Source organism: Salmo trutta, chromosome 25 (genome assembly GCF_901001165.1).
Source record: "Salmo trutta chromosome 25, fSalTru1.1, whole genome shotgun sequence".
NCBI lineage: Eukaryota > Metazoa > Chordata > Actinopteri > Salmoniformes > Salmonidae > Salmo > Salmo trutta.
Genome location: NC_042981.1, coordinates 17298447 through 17316415, shown reverse-complemented (window position 1 = coordinate 17316415; position 17969 = coordinate 17298447). Strand labels below are relative to the sequence as shown.

Below are 17969 nucleotides of genomic sequence, written 5' to 3'. Positions count from 1 at the left end.
AGGCTGGAATGGGCTACAAGACCATCGCCAAGCAGCTTGGTGAGAAGGTGACAACAGTTGGTGCGATTATTCGCAAATGGAAGAAACACAAAAGAACTGTCAATCTCCCTCGGCCTGGGGCTCCATGCAATATCTCACCTCGTGGAGTTGCAATGGTCATGAGAACGGTGAGGAATCAGCCCATAACTACACGGGAGGATCTTGTCAATGATCTCAAGGCAGCTGGGACCGTAGTCACCAAGAAAACAATTGGTAACACACTACGCCGTGAAGGACTGAAATCCTGCAGCACCCGCAAGGTCCCCCTGCTCAAGAAAGCACATATACATGCCCGTCTGAAGTTTGCCAATGAACATCTGAATGATTCAGAGGACAACTGGGTGAAAGTGTTGTGGTCAGATGAGACCAAAATGGAGCTCTTTGGCATCAACTCAACTCGCCATGTTTGGAGGAGGAGGAATGCTGCCTATGACCCCAAGAACACCATCCCCACCGTCAAACATGGAGGTGGAAACATTATGCTTTGGGGGTGTTTTTCTACTAAGGGGACAGGACAACTTCACCGCATCAAAGGGACGATGGACGGGGCCATGTACCGTCAAATCTTGCGTGAGAACCTCCTTCCCTCAGCCAGGGCATTGAAAATGGGTCGTGGATGGGTATTCCAGCATGACAATGACCCAAAACACATGGCCAAGGCAACAAAGGAGTGGCTCAAGAAGAAGCACATTAACGTCCTGGAGTGGCCAAGCCAGTCTCCAGACCTTAATCCCATAGAAAATCTGTGAAGGGAGCTGAAGGTTCGAGTTGCCAAACGTCAGCCTCGAAACCTTAATGACTTGGAGAAGATCTGCAAAGAGGAGTGGGACAAAATCCCTCCTGAGATGTGTGCAAACCTGGTGGCCAACTACAAGAAACGTCTGACCTCTGTTATTGCCAACAAAGGTTTTGCCACCAAGTACTAAGTCATGTTTTGCAGAGGGGTCAAATACTTATTTCCCTCATTAAAATGCAAATCAATTTATAACAATTTTGACATGCGTTTTTCTGGATTTTTTTGTTGTTATTCTGTCTCTCACTGTTCAAATAAACCTACCATTACAATTATAGACTGATCATTTCTTTGTCAGTGGGCAAACGTACAAAATCAGCAGGGTATCAAATACTTTTCCCCCTCACTGTAGATGATATGTTAAATAAGTTGACGTCCTAATGCATGGTTTGTCCCTACGTCTCTTATTACTTGGCAATCTTACGTGGAGTTATTCCTACTCATCCAACAGGAGTGCATATTGATGCTGTTATTAATTAGAGAAAGAGTGACAAGGAAATCACTATGAGACATTGTGCCCCCAGATGATACCGACAGCCCCAATCTGGGGGTCCGGCTCATGGACTATGTATTTTGGTATGTAGTACTGTCAACCTAGTGGGCTGGTGTTGTATCTGCTGAAGGTCTAGCTAGTGTTTGAATGTGTTTCTTGTGTGGGAGGTCATTGGCAGCCCTGTTGGCTTCATGATACTCCTTTCATTTTTCCTTCTTCTCCCAAGGGAAGGAATGAGTAAAAAGCTAACTCTGTTCTCCTCCTCCTGCTTTCAGAAATTGTGGACCACATAGAAAGACTCCAAGTGCTGAAAGAAATAGTGAGGAAGTTCCCTGCAGTGAACTACGAGGTGTTTAAATACGTCATCACTCACCTGAACAGGTAAGAGACAACCCTGTGACCCTAGATCAGAAACAGTCTCAGGCCTTCAGCTGACTGATACTGGGTGCCATTTGAAGTATGTCTGAAGTAAGCTGCAAAGTATACATGATGTTTGTTATGTGACAGTAGTCATAAAAACAAGCATGTCATACAGTCCTGTAGTTGGACCAGGTCGTGTTCAGTAGAGAGATGCTACATGAACATAATGCAGTTTTCTGTTGTGATATACACTGAGTATACAAACATTAAGATCACCTGCTCTTTCCATGACATAGACTGACCAGGTGAATCAAGGTGTAAGCTATGATCCCTTATTGAGGTCACTTGTTAAATCCACTTCAATCAGTGCAGATGAAGGGGAGGAGACAGGTTAAAGAAGGATATTTAAGCCTTAAGGCAATTGAGACGAGGGTGAATGGACAAGACTAAATATTTAAGTGCCTTTGAATGGGGTATGGTGGTAGGTGCCAGGCGCACCGGTTTGTGTCAAGAACTGCAATGGAAGGTATATTTAGGAAGGTATATTTAGTGTATAGCTACTGTTCTGGAGACCAGAGTTCACTTCTCTGACTTCTCTCCACTCCCCTCTAATTGAGTACCTGATTCTTTATTTTTAAAATAAAGTACAAAATAAGTATGGTTGGAATAAATCAGTGAAACTGTGTGTTTCCCCAGGGTGAGCCAGCAGAGTAAGACCACCCTGATGACGGCCGACAATCTATCCATCTGCTTCTGGCCCACATTGATGCGTCCCGACTTTGAGAACAAGGACACACTCTCCACCACCAAGCTCAACCAGTCTGTCATCGAGTCCTTCATCCAGCAGAACCACTACTTCTTCTACGGCGGAGACATCCAGGAGAGCTCCAGCACCGAGAGCACCCCACCACCCCACCACTGTCACAGCATGGTGGAGGCCCTGAGGCCCCTGCAGCTGCCCCCTCCTCTTCAGCCCCAGCAGATCCAGCACAGTATGTCCCTGCAGCCTGAGCCACTCATATAGACCCCCCACCCACCCATCCCCCCCAAGCCCCAGGATTGGAGGACCCAGGTGGGGTAGGGGTAAGGCTGGGCTGGTGGGGGGACATAGGGTGATGTGATGTGTCCTCCTTTCCCCTCCCTTTGGAGTCCCTCTGACTGCAAAACAAAACAACAACATTACTAAATGATCAACTTTGTTCTCTGCTCCCCTTTCTGGGCGACTGACTGGATTCAGGGGTGACTGACTGGATTCAGGGGTGACTGACTGGATTCAGGGGTGACTGACTGGATTCAGGGGCGACTGACTGGATTCAGGGGTGACTGACTGGATTCAGGGGCGACTGACTGGATTCAGGGGCGACTGACTGGATTCAGGGGCGACTGACTGGATTCAGGGGTGACTGACTGGATTCAGGGGTGACTGACTGGATTCAGGGGTGACTGACTGGATTCAGGGGTGACTGACTGGATTCAGGGGTGACTGACTCATCGAGCTATCCCCCAGGAACAAAAAACAACATCAAAACAAATGCATTTTTTGTCATTCAGTGCTGTACAGTAATACACAGTAATAAGGATGCTGTATGCCTCCAGCAGATGGACAAAAACATGCGATGCAAAAATGATTTGCTAAATTCTACAACACCTTCCAAAATATAAGGAAAATATATTTATACTAGTTGTGTTTTTTTTTTAAACCCTTTATTCATTCAAGTGAACTTGACGTTAGATGGTGCACCATCTGTTATGACACTTCTACCAGCGTAGACATTCTTCTGCTTGTTTATTTTTGTATGATTTGGCAATGATGATGATGGGTTCTTGTATTTTTACCAGTATGATTTACATTTTTATCTGAACGGTTTGAGGGACAGAAAGACAGTGAACGTTGGCAGGCTTTGTCTCTCTACCTGCTCCCAACGCCTCGCACTGTTTGGGAGGGAGGGGACTCTATGTGAAAGACTGATGCTGTACTGCACCAGACCGGGACATAAGACAGACAGACAGACTGGCCTCCTATCTCCTATTGGAGCAGAACTCATGCAATTCCTGAAGCTTATGAAGGAAGCATCCCACTACTAGAACCCTACTGGCACATCTCTGTGTTAACTCTGAAATGAACGCATTGCAAAGCAGTCTCGGTCTCTCTTGTTTTGTTCTGTTCTACTTTTTTTGTTTAATTGATGAAATGTCTTGGCGGTGGTGATACTCACCAATAAGAGATCTTTGTGTTGTTCTTCTGTTTGTTCAACTAAATTTGCATGTATTTTTTTGCCTCCAAAAAAAGGAACAATAAAAAAAAAGACTGAATTTACAACTCAATATTAACCGCTTTCATTCAGATGATATTTTTTTATCTAACTTGATTGAGGGAACATTGAAACAGGGCTGAAATTCTATCTATTGTTCATTCATTCTTTTTGCCATGAAAGTTAACTCTTAATATCATATTTTGGTTATCTGTCTAATTGTTTCCCTTAAATAGAGGGGGGAAATATATATCAGCAGATAAGATTGCTGATATAGCAAAATACCATGGGGTACTGAAATTCTGTATAATCTTGTAAAACCTACTAAAATCAGATTTATTTGTGGTATGATGTACAAAAATGTTTGGGTTAGATTAATTGACTGTGGACTTAATGCCATTTATCTTATGAATAAAGAACCATTGCTCCTTTGTAAATGGTACAGAATTTTGTTTTGCTGTAAGTAAAAGATGCTGCTTAGAAAGTTCTGGAAAGGAAAAGTGTAAGTAGAGGGAGAGAGGAGCTTGGTGGGATGAAGGGGGAAACAGATTGACAGATCGAAGACATTTTTAAGACTCAAGACTATGCCTGTGACTTAAATGGCACCCTATTCCCTACGTAGTTCACTACATTTCACCAAAGCCCTATGGATCCTGGTCAAAAGAAGTGCACTATATAGGGAATAGGATGCCATTTCAGACAACCTATTATTGTTATTCTTCTCTATAGAGACACTCCAGATAATGTGGTGGAAGGGGAGAAAGGAGTGTGCAGCTGCTAGATAGAATATACCTTTTGTGTTGTTTCAATAAAACGCAACCGTATTTTATTCATAAGATCTGCCTCATTCAAGCCGGTGTACAAACTCTTAAGATTTTAACATCTGCTATGTATTATAGTAAATAAATGATTTTGAGAAAAAAAAAAATTGAGTTTGGTTTACTTTCATAATAATTTTTTTTTTTAAATTTCTCCAAGCTTGAGTCTAAATGGTGTTGAAATATGCTCTCGTTTCTTATACAGCTGGGAATATGATTACAGGGTTTGGTCATTGTTGGACTGCATTGACATCAGTGGAGGCTGGTGGGAGGAGCAATAGGAGGATAGGCTCATTGCAATGGCTGGAATGGAATAAATGGAATGGTATCAAACACATTAAACATATGTAAACATGTTTGACTCCGTTCCATTCATACCATCCCAGCCATTATAATGAGCCTGTCCTCCTATAGCTCCTCCCAGCAGCCTCTGATTGACATGGTGTAGTATGAAAGTAAAATAGAGTAGCTGAAGAGCAATGCAACACAATCAACATTTCATGTGACAGGGCTAGAATCTATTTGTCACATTCATTAATTATTTAAGCTCATATCCGCTTGAAACCTAAATTGCAGGATCTGCAGTAGTTTCGAGAACAGTTTGTTCAGTTTAATTAATTCGATGTCCCAGTCACACAACCCCCCTCAGGCGAGAAGTGATGAAAGTCCACCACCTGGTGGGGAAACATGTCCTAGCCGCAACATGAAAATATTTATTTTTATATTCATGAAAATGTATTACAGCCTGGCCTGCTCATGTTTGTAGAATGTTTTTTTAATTTTCTTTCAGTTTTTTTTGTTCAAAATGTGTAATGATATTTTCACAGACATATAATATATTATTTAAATGTCTGTATTTCAATAGAATTGTCCTCAAAAATATGCACCAAAAGGAAAAGTCTAGTGCTATCCGGGATCGTTTGAACCCTGCCCTAACCTTAAACCATTAGATTAGATAAACAACTTCAATTCAGTGACGTCAGAGTTGGGACGACACAAGGATCCCGCATAGCAAGGCCCAAATAAAAAAACTCTAATATAACATCTGTTGTACACTTGTCTTTCCTTCTGGTAAACATATGGAATGGTAATTTTTCGGAAAGTCAGAGTCCAGTCAGAGGATACTCAGGTACAGGTAAAGATGGTTGATACAAAAGGTTACAATTAGCCTTAGGGGAATACAATGCAACAAGACATATTTCATCAACACTATCAAAATCAACTCCAGTTTTGAAATATACACCATGAACAACAAGCAGGATAATGGAAGCTTCTCTGCAGTCCACCATGATATTCCTTGACGATAGCACACGTACGCCATCTTCTGTATAGGCCTGGTAGTGCCCCATTAGGGTAGAAAAGCGTCCCATTGTGCAGATGTCAATTCAACGTAATTTCATTAATTCAACCAGTATGCCCAGTGGGTTGATGCTTTTGGGATGAATAGAATAGAATATAAAATACAAAGAGAGTAGACTAAAATAGATGTGGTGATATTGCAATGAGTTAAAACTTTTACTTTTTGAAACTATTTGTCAATTATCACAGAATATGGTATTGTACAAATTAATCCTACCTACATTAGCAAGGAGATACAGAAAATAACTAATTTGAGAGACTCTTCAAAGTAGCAACCCTTTGCCAAACAGCGTTGCACACTCTTGGCATTCTCTCAACCAGAATGCATTTCAATTAACAGGTGTGCATTGTTAAATGTTTATTTGTGGAATTTCTTTCCTTCTTAATGCGTTTGTGCCAATCAGTTGTGTTGTGGCAAGGTCGGGATGGTATACAGAAGATAGCCCTATTTGGTAAAAGACCAAGTCCATATTATGGACAGCACAAATAAGCAGAGAAACGATAGTCCATCATTACTTTAAGACATGAAGGTCAGTCAATCCAGAAAGTAAGAACTTTGAACGTTTCTTTAAGTGCAGTCACAAAAACCATCAAGCGCTATGATGAAACTGGCTCTCTTGAGGACCGCCACAGGAAAGGAAGACCCAGAGAGGATAAGTTCATTAGAGTTACCAGCCTCAGGTTGCAGCCTAAATAAATGCTTCACGCAATTCAAGTAACAGACACATCTGAACATCAACTGTTCAGAGGAGACTGCATAAATCAGGCCTCAGAAGAAGATACTTTCTTGGGCCAAGAAACACAAGCAATCGACATTAGACACGTGGAAATCTGTCCTTTGGTCTGATGAGTCCAAATGTAAGATTTTTGGTTCCAACCGCCATGTCTTTGTGAGACGCAGAGTAGGTGAACGGATGATCGCCTCATGTGTGAACACCACAGTGAAGCATGCAGGTAGTGTGATGGTGCTTTGCTGGTGACACTGTTGGTGATTTATTTTAGAATTCAAGGCACACTTAACCAGCATGGCTACCACAGCATTCTGCAGCAAAATGCCATCCCATCTGTTTTGCGTTTAGTGGGACTATCATTTGTTTTTCAACAGGACAATGACACAACACACCTCCAGGCTGTGTAAGGGCTATTTGACCAGGAAGGAGAGTGATGGAGTGCTGCATCAGATGACCTGGCCTCTACAATCCCCCGACCTCAACACAATTGTGACGGTTTAGGATGAATTGGACCGCAGAGTGAATGAAAAGCAGCCAACAAGTGCTCAGCATATGCGGGAACTCCAGGTGAAGCTGGTTGAGAGAATGCCAGGAGTGTGCAAAGCTGTCAAGGCAAAGGGTGGCTACTTTGAAGAATCTCAAATCTAAAATATATTTTGATTTGTTTAACACTTTTTTGGTTACTACATGATTCCACGTGTGTTATTTCATAGTTTATTCTACAATGTAGAAAATAGTAAAAATAAAGAAAAACCCTTGTGACTGGTACTGTGTGTGTGTGTATATATATATATTTATAATTGAAAAAAAATATAAACTCAAAGTGTTGGTACCATGTTCCATGAGCTGAAATAAAAGTTCCCAGAAACATTTCTCGCAAATGTTTCTCACAAATTTGTTTAAAATCCCAGTTAGTGAGCATTTCTCCTTCGCCAAGATAATCCATCTACCTGACAGGTGTGGCATATCAAGAAGCTGATTAAACAGCATGATCATTACACAGGTGCACCTTGTGCTGGGGGCAATAAGAGGCCACTAAAATGTGCAATTTTGTCACAACCCAATGCCACAGATGTGAGGGAGCATGCAATTGTCATGACTGCAGAAATGTCCACCAGAGCGGTTGCCAGACAACTCGATGTTTATTTCTCTACCATAAGCAACCTCCAATGTCATTTTAGAGAATTTGGCAGTACTTCCAACCGGCCTCACAACCGCAGACCACGCCAGCCCAGGACCTCCACATCAGGCTTCTTCACCTGCGGGATCATCCGAGACCAGCCACCCGGACAGCTAATGAAACAGGAGTATTTCTGTCTGTAATAAAGCCCTTTTGTCGGGAAAAACGAATTCTCATTGGCTGAGCCTGGCTCCCCAGTCGGTGGGCCTGGCTCCCAAGTGGGGTGGTCCTGGGAAGGCATCAGCTCACCATGGCTGCGTCCCTGCCCAGTCATGTGAAATCCATTGAATAGAGCCAAATACATTTATTTTAATAGATTGATTTCCTTATATGAAATGTAACTCAGTAAAATCTTTGAAATTGTTACATGTTGCATTTATATTTTTTCAGTATAATTGCACAACCAGATAAATCTTAAAAAGGCACAGTATTTATTTATTCGGAGTGGTACATGCAATAACACAGTCTTCATTTATAGGATCCTTCCCACTATATAATTGATATGTCAAGTGATAAAATCCCAAGTTATCAATTCAAAGTTTATGGAAAAACCACTTGTCCTCATGAAAACTACAATTTATTAAATATTCTACAGCTGTAATGTCAACAAATAAAACTTTATATGGCACATTTTTCACAACAATTCAAGGTGTTCAAAGTCATGCATTGAAAGGCATGTGCCACTTAACATCCTTCCTCTTGGCAGGTCTCTATAGGTGACCAGAGGATTCTCTCTACCACATGAGTGTAGCCATGCAGCCTATTTGTGGTTCACAATATCTGCAGTACGGATATGGAATGTGAGTGGAGGAAACCAGCCGTGCCCTACAAGGTGCAATCAGTGGAGGACCTGTACCTGGCCCGAAGACTACAACACCTTCCATGGAAAAGGAACCGTCTCCGGGGCAGCTTCAGTTGAATGGCATGTCTCCTTGAACCTGAGCTAGAACAACTGCTACCCTCCCTGCCATCCCTGTCTGTACTGGACATTGCTAAAAAACAAGGGCACCTGGGGCAATCTGGCATGGCGCTGTCGATGGAGCAGCTGGAGGCTATACGGCAGGCAATAGTTAGACAGCGCACCAACCCCAACTGGCACACCATGAGGAGAGGGAGGTTGACGGACAGCAATTATGAAGCAGTGGTTAGGGCCAAGCATGTTACTCCGTTGCTGCTAAAAAAGTGTCCTCTGATCACAGTCGTTGGATGGGGTGGGTCTGTAAAGTGGGGCACAGATTAATGAAGAGGAGGGCATCAAGGCATTAAAAATGGCAACAGGGATGGATGTGCAAGAGTCAGGACTTTGCGTCACGGGGGCTGGGATCCTGGGTGCCTCACCGGATGGTCTAGCGGACACCACAGCAGTGGTGAGGTCAAGTGTCCCTATGGTGCAAGAGACCTTACCATTGAAGAGGCTGTGAAGTCGAAGGACGGAGGGCTTACAGTCTCCAGGAAGACCATCCTTACTGGCACCAGGTCCAAGGTCAGCTCCACATTACTGGAAGGGACACCTGCTTCTTCGTTTTGTGGATTACTAAAGCCTCCCCATCCAGCTTGAAACTCTGACAGACTCATATTGCTCCTGTCAGTACCTATTGTCAGGGAAGACAATGGTCCAAAAATGTTCCGCATATGGTGCATTCGGAAAGTATTCAGACCCCTTGACTTTTTACACATTTTGTTACGTTACAGCCTTATTCTAAAATGGATTAAATAGATTCCCCCCTCATCAATCTACACACAATAGCCCGTAATGACAAAGCAAAAAGAGGTTTAGACATTTTTGCCAATTACAAATAAAAAAACGGAAATATCACATTTACATTAGTATTCAGACCCTTTACTCAGTACTTTGTTGAAGCACCTTTGACAGTGATTACAGCCTCAAGTCTTCTTGGATATGACGCTACAAGCTTGGAAAACCTGTATTTGGGGATTTTCTTCTGCGTTGTCTTGGCTGTGTGCTTAGGGTCGTTATCCTGTTGGAAGATGAACCTTCACCCCAGTCTGAGGTCCTGAGTGCTCTGAAGCCACTGAAAAACATCCCCACAGCATGATGCTGCCACCACCATGCTTCACCGTAGGGATGTGTCAGGTTTCCTCCAGACGTGACACTTGTCATTCTGGCCAAAGAGTTCAGTCTTTGTTTCATCAGACCAGAGAATCTTGTTTCTCATGGTCAGTCCTTTGGATGCCTTTTGGAAAACTCCAAGCAGGCTGTCATGTGCTTTTTACTGAGGAGCGGCTTCCGTCTGGCCACCCTACCATAAAGGCCTGATTGGTGGAGTGCTGCAGAGATGTTTGTCCTTCTGGAAGGTTCTCCCATCTCCAGAGGAACTCTGTATTTCTGTCAGAATGACCATCGGATTCTTCTTCACCTCCCTGACCAAGGCCCTTCTCCCCCAATTACGCAGTTGGTCAGGCGGCCAGCTCTAGGAAGAGTCTAGGTGGTTACAAACTTCTTCCATTTAAGAATGATGGAGGCCACTGTGTTCCTGGGAACCTATTCCTGGGAACCTAATGCTGCAGAAAGTTTTTGGTATCCTTCCCCAGATCTGAGCCTTGACACAATCATGTCTTGGATTGGATGATCAATGGAAATAGGATGCACCTTACAGTAGCTCAATTTCGACTTTCATAGCAATGGAGAATACTTATGTAAATAAGGTATTACTCTATTATTTTTAATATATTTGCAAACATTTCTAAAAACCAGTTTTCTCTTTGTCATTATGGGGTATTGTGTGTAGATTGATGACGAAAAATAAATAATTTTATCAATTTTAGAATAACGCTGTAACATAAAATGTGTAAAAAGTCAAGGTGTCTGAATACTTTTCAAATGCACTGTCGTTCACAGCCACCCATTAGGCTCCCATAATAGGTTATAATACATTCAAGTTTTGGTTGTATTTATATCTGTGAAATTCAAATTATTTCTTACCGTGTCTTACTTGCTGAAGGCCCCAGTCATCCCTGACTGTACCTGACATTGAACAATGAATAAAGATCATACACAAACTATAGGCTCCTAGAATAGGTTATGTTATACATTGTAGAATAATAGTGAAGACATCACAACTATGAAATAACACCAGTCTTCTGCGTGCCCCGCATTCTGTAGTACTGTCCCTTATATAAGGAATTAGGCACTTTCCCATGTTTACTACAGTATGTATTCTAGAGTGCACAGTAGCCTAATAAACAAGTAAACACATTTCATTAATGAAATTATGATTAAAAAAATACTCTTTCAAAATGCAGATGTTGATTTAGTTATGGATCCATAAAACATTACTATGGGAATAAATATCACTGACTTACAGAAATATTGGAACAAAGTTGTTTAATGAAGGCAAACAATATAGAATCCTCCAATCCTGTAGCCTACTGTCATGTTGTACAGCGCCATATTTTCCATTCCACCCTAGCGAAAACCCTGAGGGTTTAGTTTTTCTCTGAATAGAATCACCATAATATTAATCAAATTAATTATGCCGAATTTCTTAAAATCAATCCCAAATACTATGTTATTCGAAAAAAAGGTTTTATATTCTCTGGTAATGCCAATACAAAATCCTATCAAACGCTTCTCAAAGATGCCCTCTGGTGGTCAAACTAGCAATAACTTGCAATAACAGAAAAAATGGCTGAAAGTTCAATAACGTGCCACAGAACGCTGCGGCAGCACGCAAGGTGTTCCGCAGTACGATGCAACTTTTAAAGGAGGAACCACTGTAGTTGTTATAATATTACATTTAAGTTTTGCTCAAAGCAGCCAACTAAAGTAACGTGGTTAGGATTAGTTAAATCACAAATGCTGATCTGAGTGCATCTCCTCAGTTTTAGTCAGTAGTACAACAATTCACATTGCATGTTATCATGGGCAGAGTGAGAATTCATATCTCTGATGTTTAAATGATGTCTTACCCCCAGAGTGAGTGAGAGAGTAGATCACTCCCAGCAGATCTCCTTGCTGAAGGTGGCGGTGATTATGCACTGCTTCTCATAGGGAGAGCCTGATGTTCTGCATGTCACGCCTCATGTCTTAAATATGGTTAACCTCTCTAGGGGAGGTGGGACGAAATCGTCCCACACTATTCAACAGCCAGTGAAAAATCAGAGCGCCAAATTTAAAACCACAAAATGTCATAATTCAAAGTTCTCAAACATAGGACTATTTTACACCATTTTATAGATACACTTCTCCTGAATCGAACCACGTTGTCCGATTTCCAAAAGGCTTTACAGCGAAAGCAAAACAATAGATTATGTCAGGAGAGTACATAGACACAAATAATCACATAGCCATTTTCCAAGCTAGCATATATGTCACATAAACCCAAACCACAGCTAAATGCAGCACTAACCTTTGATGATCTTCATCAGATGACACTCCTAGGACATTATGTTATACAATACATGCATGTTTTGTTCAATTAAGTTCATATTTCTATCAAAAACCAGCTTTTTACATTAGCATGTGATGTTCAGAACTAGCATACCCACCGAAAACCTCCGGTGAATTTACTAAATTACTCATGATAAACGTTGACAAAATACATAACAATTATTTTAAGAATTATAGATACAGAACTCCTTTATGCAATCGCTATGTCCGATTTTAAAATAATTTTTCGGCGAAAGCACATTTTGCAATATTCTGAGTACATAGCTCGGCCATCACGGCTAGCTATTTTGACATCCGCCAACTTCGGGGTCAATTAAACTCAGAATTACTATGAGAGAAATTGGATTACCTTTGCTGTTTTTCGTCAGAATGCACTCCCAGGACTTCTACTTCAACAACAAATGTTGTTTTGGTTCCAAATAATCCATAGTTATATCCAAATACCTCTGTTTTGTTTGTGCGTTCAGGTCACTATCTGAAGGGTAACGCGCGAGCGCATTTCGTGACAAAAAATGTCAAAATATTCCATTACCGTACTTAGAAGCATGTCAAATGCTGTTTAAAATCACTTTTTATGCTACTTTTCTCGGAAAATAGCGATAATATTCCAACCGGCCAACGTTGTATTCATTCAAAGACTGAAATAAAAAAATGGAGAAGTCTCGTGAACACGCATCTCCAGTCTCACTGTCCCCAGGCTGACCACTTACAAACTTTGCTGCTGTACTTTGCCCAGAGACAGCAGACACCCCATTCCACTTTCTGGCGGCTTTAGAGAGCCAATGGAAGCCTTAGAAAGTGTCAGGTTACAGCACAGATGCTGTAATGTTGATAGAGATGCAACAGAAAGACAACAAATTGTCACACAGGGCACTTCCTGCATGGAATCTTCTCAGGTTTTGGCCTGCCATATGAGTTCTGTTAAACTCACAGACACCATTCAAACAGTTTTAGAAACTTTAGAGTGTTTTCTATCCAAATCTACTAATTATATGCATATTCTCATTTCTGGGCAGGAGTAGTAACCAGATTAAATCGGGTACGTTTTTTATCCGGCCGTGAAAATACTGCCCCCTATACCACAACAGGTTTTAAAAGAGGACACAAAGTCAACATTTCAATGCATCTACAAATTCAATGTTATACACAATATTGTATCATATTTGATGAGTTACTGACCTGTCCGTCCACAGGCTCAATGTGCTGTAGTCTCCACTACTGGATGCTCACGCTCAGATCACACTGGAACAGGATGTCCATGCAATGGATGGCCTGAGGGATGCCCTCCTGTTGGACTGAAAAACTAAGCGACATTTAGTCAGTGGTGGGTCTTTTTCATTGCTGCATCACCGTCTTTATCTGGACAGAAAACGCATTGTTTATCATAACACAAACACACCTTGGACAATGTGACAAGTGGTCCCTCAACACCCAATCCCCATGCCTTATTGTTTGTTCTTGTTTCCCAATCAACAGTCTGGATCTTCCTCTTCAGCCATGGTGGATGAGCTTATCTGGTAAATAGAGGGCCATTTCTCTTTCCTAACAGAAGCTGCAGACCCGATTGTTGTCACTGTGTTTCCGGTTACTAGCTAGATAAGTGGATTACTAAAATGCTAACATCTACTGTATATTAAAATACCATAACCCACAGACTTTACTATAGTAACTGTAAAATAGACTGGGCTTTGGTCTATCTGCCCCTTACTTTTTTCCAATCTTTACTAACGACATGCCACTGGCTTTGATTAAAGTGGTATATGGTAAGTCTCGGAAGGTAAACCCGAATAGGTTGGTACCTGTAGAGGGTAAGTCCTAGGGGGTAAATCCTGAGTAGGTTGGTTCCTGCTAGTACCATAAAGGATAGAGTAAGTCCCGAGCAGGATAGTTCCTGTAGAGGGTAACTCTCATAAATAGAGTAAATCTCTTAGAACCAGATAAAGTCCCGAGCAGGATAGTTCCTGTGGAGGGTAAATCTCATAGAGAGAGGGGAAAGGACAGGGTGGTCCTGTGGAGGGTAAAACCCTAGTGTGGCCCAGTCGCAGTGGCCGTGAGGCCGCAGGGTGTGAATGTGTGGGTGTGAATGAATGTTTGAACAAGATACGTCTGTAGTAACGGTAGCAATAAGAGAAAGGTTGGTTTATGATCTTGGGGGGGGGACCATGACAGATTATGTGGAAATAGGAAGACAAGTGTGAGTAATTTTGGTAATGTGTGTTATCAACAACAGTGATATTTGAGGCTCAACACTGGAATAAGACCTTAGGTCATATGTATTCTCCAGTAATAAATTTGCAGACGCTATAGTATTGGTTCTAATACAAGGTATTAAAACTTCTTTAGGGTAGGGGGCAGTATTTTGACGTCCGGATGAAAGGCGTGCCGTAGTAAACTGCCTGCTACTCAGGCTCAGAAGGTAGGATATGCATAGTACTGGTAGATTTGGATAGAAAACACTCTGAAGTTTCTAAAACTGTTTGAATGATGTCTGTGAGTATAACAGAACTCATATGGCATGCAAAAACCTGAGAAAAATCCAACCAGGAAGTGTGGAAATCTGAGGTTTGTAGTTTTTCAAGTGATTGCCTATACAGTATACAGTGACTTAGGGTTCATTTTGCACTTCCTAAGGCACTAGATGTCAACAGTCTTTAGAACGTTGTAACATGTGTCTACTGTGAATGGGGAGAGAATAACAGCTCCTGGAAGACAACTGAGAAAATGACATGAGTTCAGTGGCGCGCACACACATGAGTTAGCTGTGTTCTTTTTCTTTTTCGAAGCCATTGGAATTGTCCGTTTGGAATATTACTGAAGATTTATGATAAAAACATCCCAAAGATTGATGCTATACATCGTTTCATATGTTTCTACGAACGTAAATATAACCTTTTTTTACTTTTCATCGTGACATTTTGCACGCGCTTCCTGCATTTGGAGTAGTGGACAAAACGTGCGAATAAAAAGTAGGTATTTGGACATAAATGATGGACTTTATCAAAGAAAACAAACATTTATTGTGGACCTGGGATTCCTGGGAGTGCATTCTGATGAAGATCATCAAAGGTAAGTTAATATTTATAATATTATTTCTGAGTTTTGTTGACTCCACAAAATGGCGGGTTTGGTTTCGTGTCTCAACGCTGTACTCAGATTATTGCAAAGTGTGCTTTCGCTGTAAAGTTTTTTTGAAATCTGACACAGCGGTTGCATTAAGGAGAAGTGTATCTATAATTATTTGAATAACAGTTTAATATTTTATCAACGTTTATGATGAATATTTCTGTAAATTGATGTGCTCATTCACCGGAAGTTTTGGGAGGCAAAACATTTCTGAACATTACACGCCAATGTAAAATGGGGTTTTTGGATGTAAATATGAACTTTATCGAGCAAAACATACATGTATTGTGTAACATGAAGTCCTATGAGTGCCATCTGATGAAGATCATCAAAGGTTAGTGATTTATTTTAGCTGTATTTCTGTTTTTTGTGACACCTCTCCTTGCTTGGAAAATGGCTGTGTGGTTTTTCTTGTTTAGGTGCTGTCCTAACATAATCTAATGTTATGCTTTCGCTGTAAAGCCTTTTTGAAATCGGACAATGTGGTTGGATTAACGAGAAGTGTATCTTTAAAATGGGATATAATAGTTGTATGTTTGAGAAATTTGAATTATGAGATTTTTGTTGTTTTGAATTTGGCACCCTGCTATTTCACTGGCTGTTGACAGTGTGTCCACGCTAGCGTCCCACATACCCCAGAGAGGTTAAGTGCCGTGACCAATTAATAGGCACAAATACCATAACCATTCTCCGGGGAAGTGGGTAGCGCTACCTTGGAAAATAGTTAATCGAAGGTGTGTATTAGAGACGGGAGTGAAGAAATCTAAACACCCTGGACACCGTCGGGAGAGGTTTGGGAATAATAACGATTGAAATAGCGACAGACAGCCGATTCTCCCTGTAAAGCGGAGCTAGAGGATTTTAATAAAGTCATGAAGGCGCTGAAAGAAGCGCACGAGCATTCTACCAATTCGGCTCGAATATGGGAAATTAGTAGATGTACTCAGCTGCAAAAAAGACTGGGTACGGGAGTACATTGATAGAATTTATACTTCGGCTTTGATGGCAGGTTTGAACCTGTGATCAAAACGACAATTGCGGGGGTTGTGGATGAAATAGAGTAAGATGAGACGTGCGAGGGGTTAATACGGCCACAGGGAAAGTCACTAAATATAGTTTCAATGCCCAAGGTAAGACAAAGAAACGTAGAAGAAAGTAGCAGGACAGGAAACATTCACATAGCGATGTATGGCCTTGACTCGCTCGATAGTGGTTCATAGAGATTAGAGTTCTATGTGAAAGAATATGTATGAGATCACATCTTACACAACTTTTTAATAGATGCCGGAGAACAAATATCACGGATTCCTTATGATGAGAAATTGGCTAAATTTGCCAAAGGGAAAAGTATTTTGGGTTGAAGAATCTAGGCGAAATGCCAGAGGGATGGATTCTAAAGAGGTAAAAACATTTAAATTATCTGTCCAAACACTCCTTGAAAAACTCAGAAAACCTTGGGGGGTTAAATTTCTAGAATGGACGAAAGGGGGGATGTGTCACGAGGAATTAGCATAGGGGTTACTAAACCCCTATACTGGTGCGGTGGTTATGGAGAATCATGGGGAAAAGAGACCAGTGAATCGTTGGACTCAGTGTCGAGATAAAGTCGCCGTGTCTAAGGATAGTACACGCTAAATAAAAGATACATAAACATTGGGGTGGATTAAAACAAACGTTTAATGATTGGAGTAAGGACAGTGGATTTACCATTATCATGTTTGGTTTATAATGAATTATTTTGAATTGCTGGTTAAAATGTAGCATAGTGAATGCTAACGAAATGTACACTTTCTTTTCCAGAAGAGGAGGGGGATTCATTATCTCTCGTTGGAATGTTCCCCAAGACTGTGGTCTTAGGTAGAGCAGTTAGTAATATTTGGCAGTTAAGTATAAAAGTATCTGGCAGTTTTAAGGCCATAAATGGAGTTCCCAGATAAGTAAGGCCTGTTATTTAGTGGGGCTTTTCAATTTGGTTCTAAATTGGGTATGCAGAATGATGGAAATGTTTGAAATGCTTTTAAAGTGTTTTAGAAGGACAGGGAAAGAAAAGGGAGAGGAAATATTTAATGGTGTTGAATGCCCTGGGTTCTGACTGTCTGATGAGGCCTGATCAATCTCACTAGAAATGATCGAAACAGGTGGGATTTAATTATAAAATAAATGAGAAACACCATCTCTATTGTATTTTACCATTACTTTATGGAATACCATTATTTCCTTAGAATTACAACTCCTGATAACTCCCTAAGTGGATTGGTTACTCAAATTTGTTTATTTTGATTTAACATGTTTTTGAATCCCAATGTGAATCGTGTTCGAAGGGAAAATTACCAGTTCCCTGGGCCCTGGTCTTTGGGTAAATATACAAATGTATTTTGTTCAGTCTGCATATAGAAAGAAACATATATGT

General features: G+C 41.2%; 1 protein-coding gene across 1 annotated transcript in view; it reads left to right on the top strand.

Annotated features, from left to right (window-relative positions):
• Positions 1 to 4865, top strand: part of LOC115162092 (rho GTPase-activating protein 5) — a 75361-nt gene extending 70496 nt beyond the window's left edge. Inside the window, exons 6-7 of the mRNA XM_029713053.1 lie at positions 1601 to 1706; positions 2382 to 4865. Of these exons, the coding sequence (XP_029568913.1) occupies positions 1601 to 1706; positions 2382 to 2709 (434 nt within the window). The 3' untranslated portion in view covers positions 2710 to 4865. The remainder of the gene's footprint in view (positions 1 to 1600; positions 1707 to 2381) is intronic.
• Positions 4866 to 17969: the final 13104 nt, after the last annotated feature.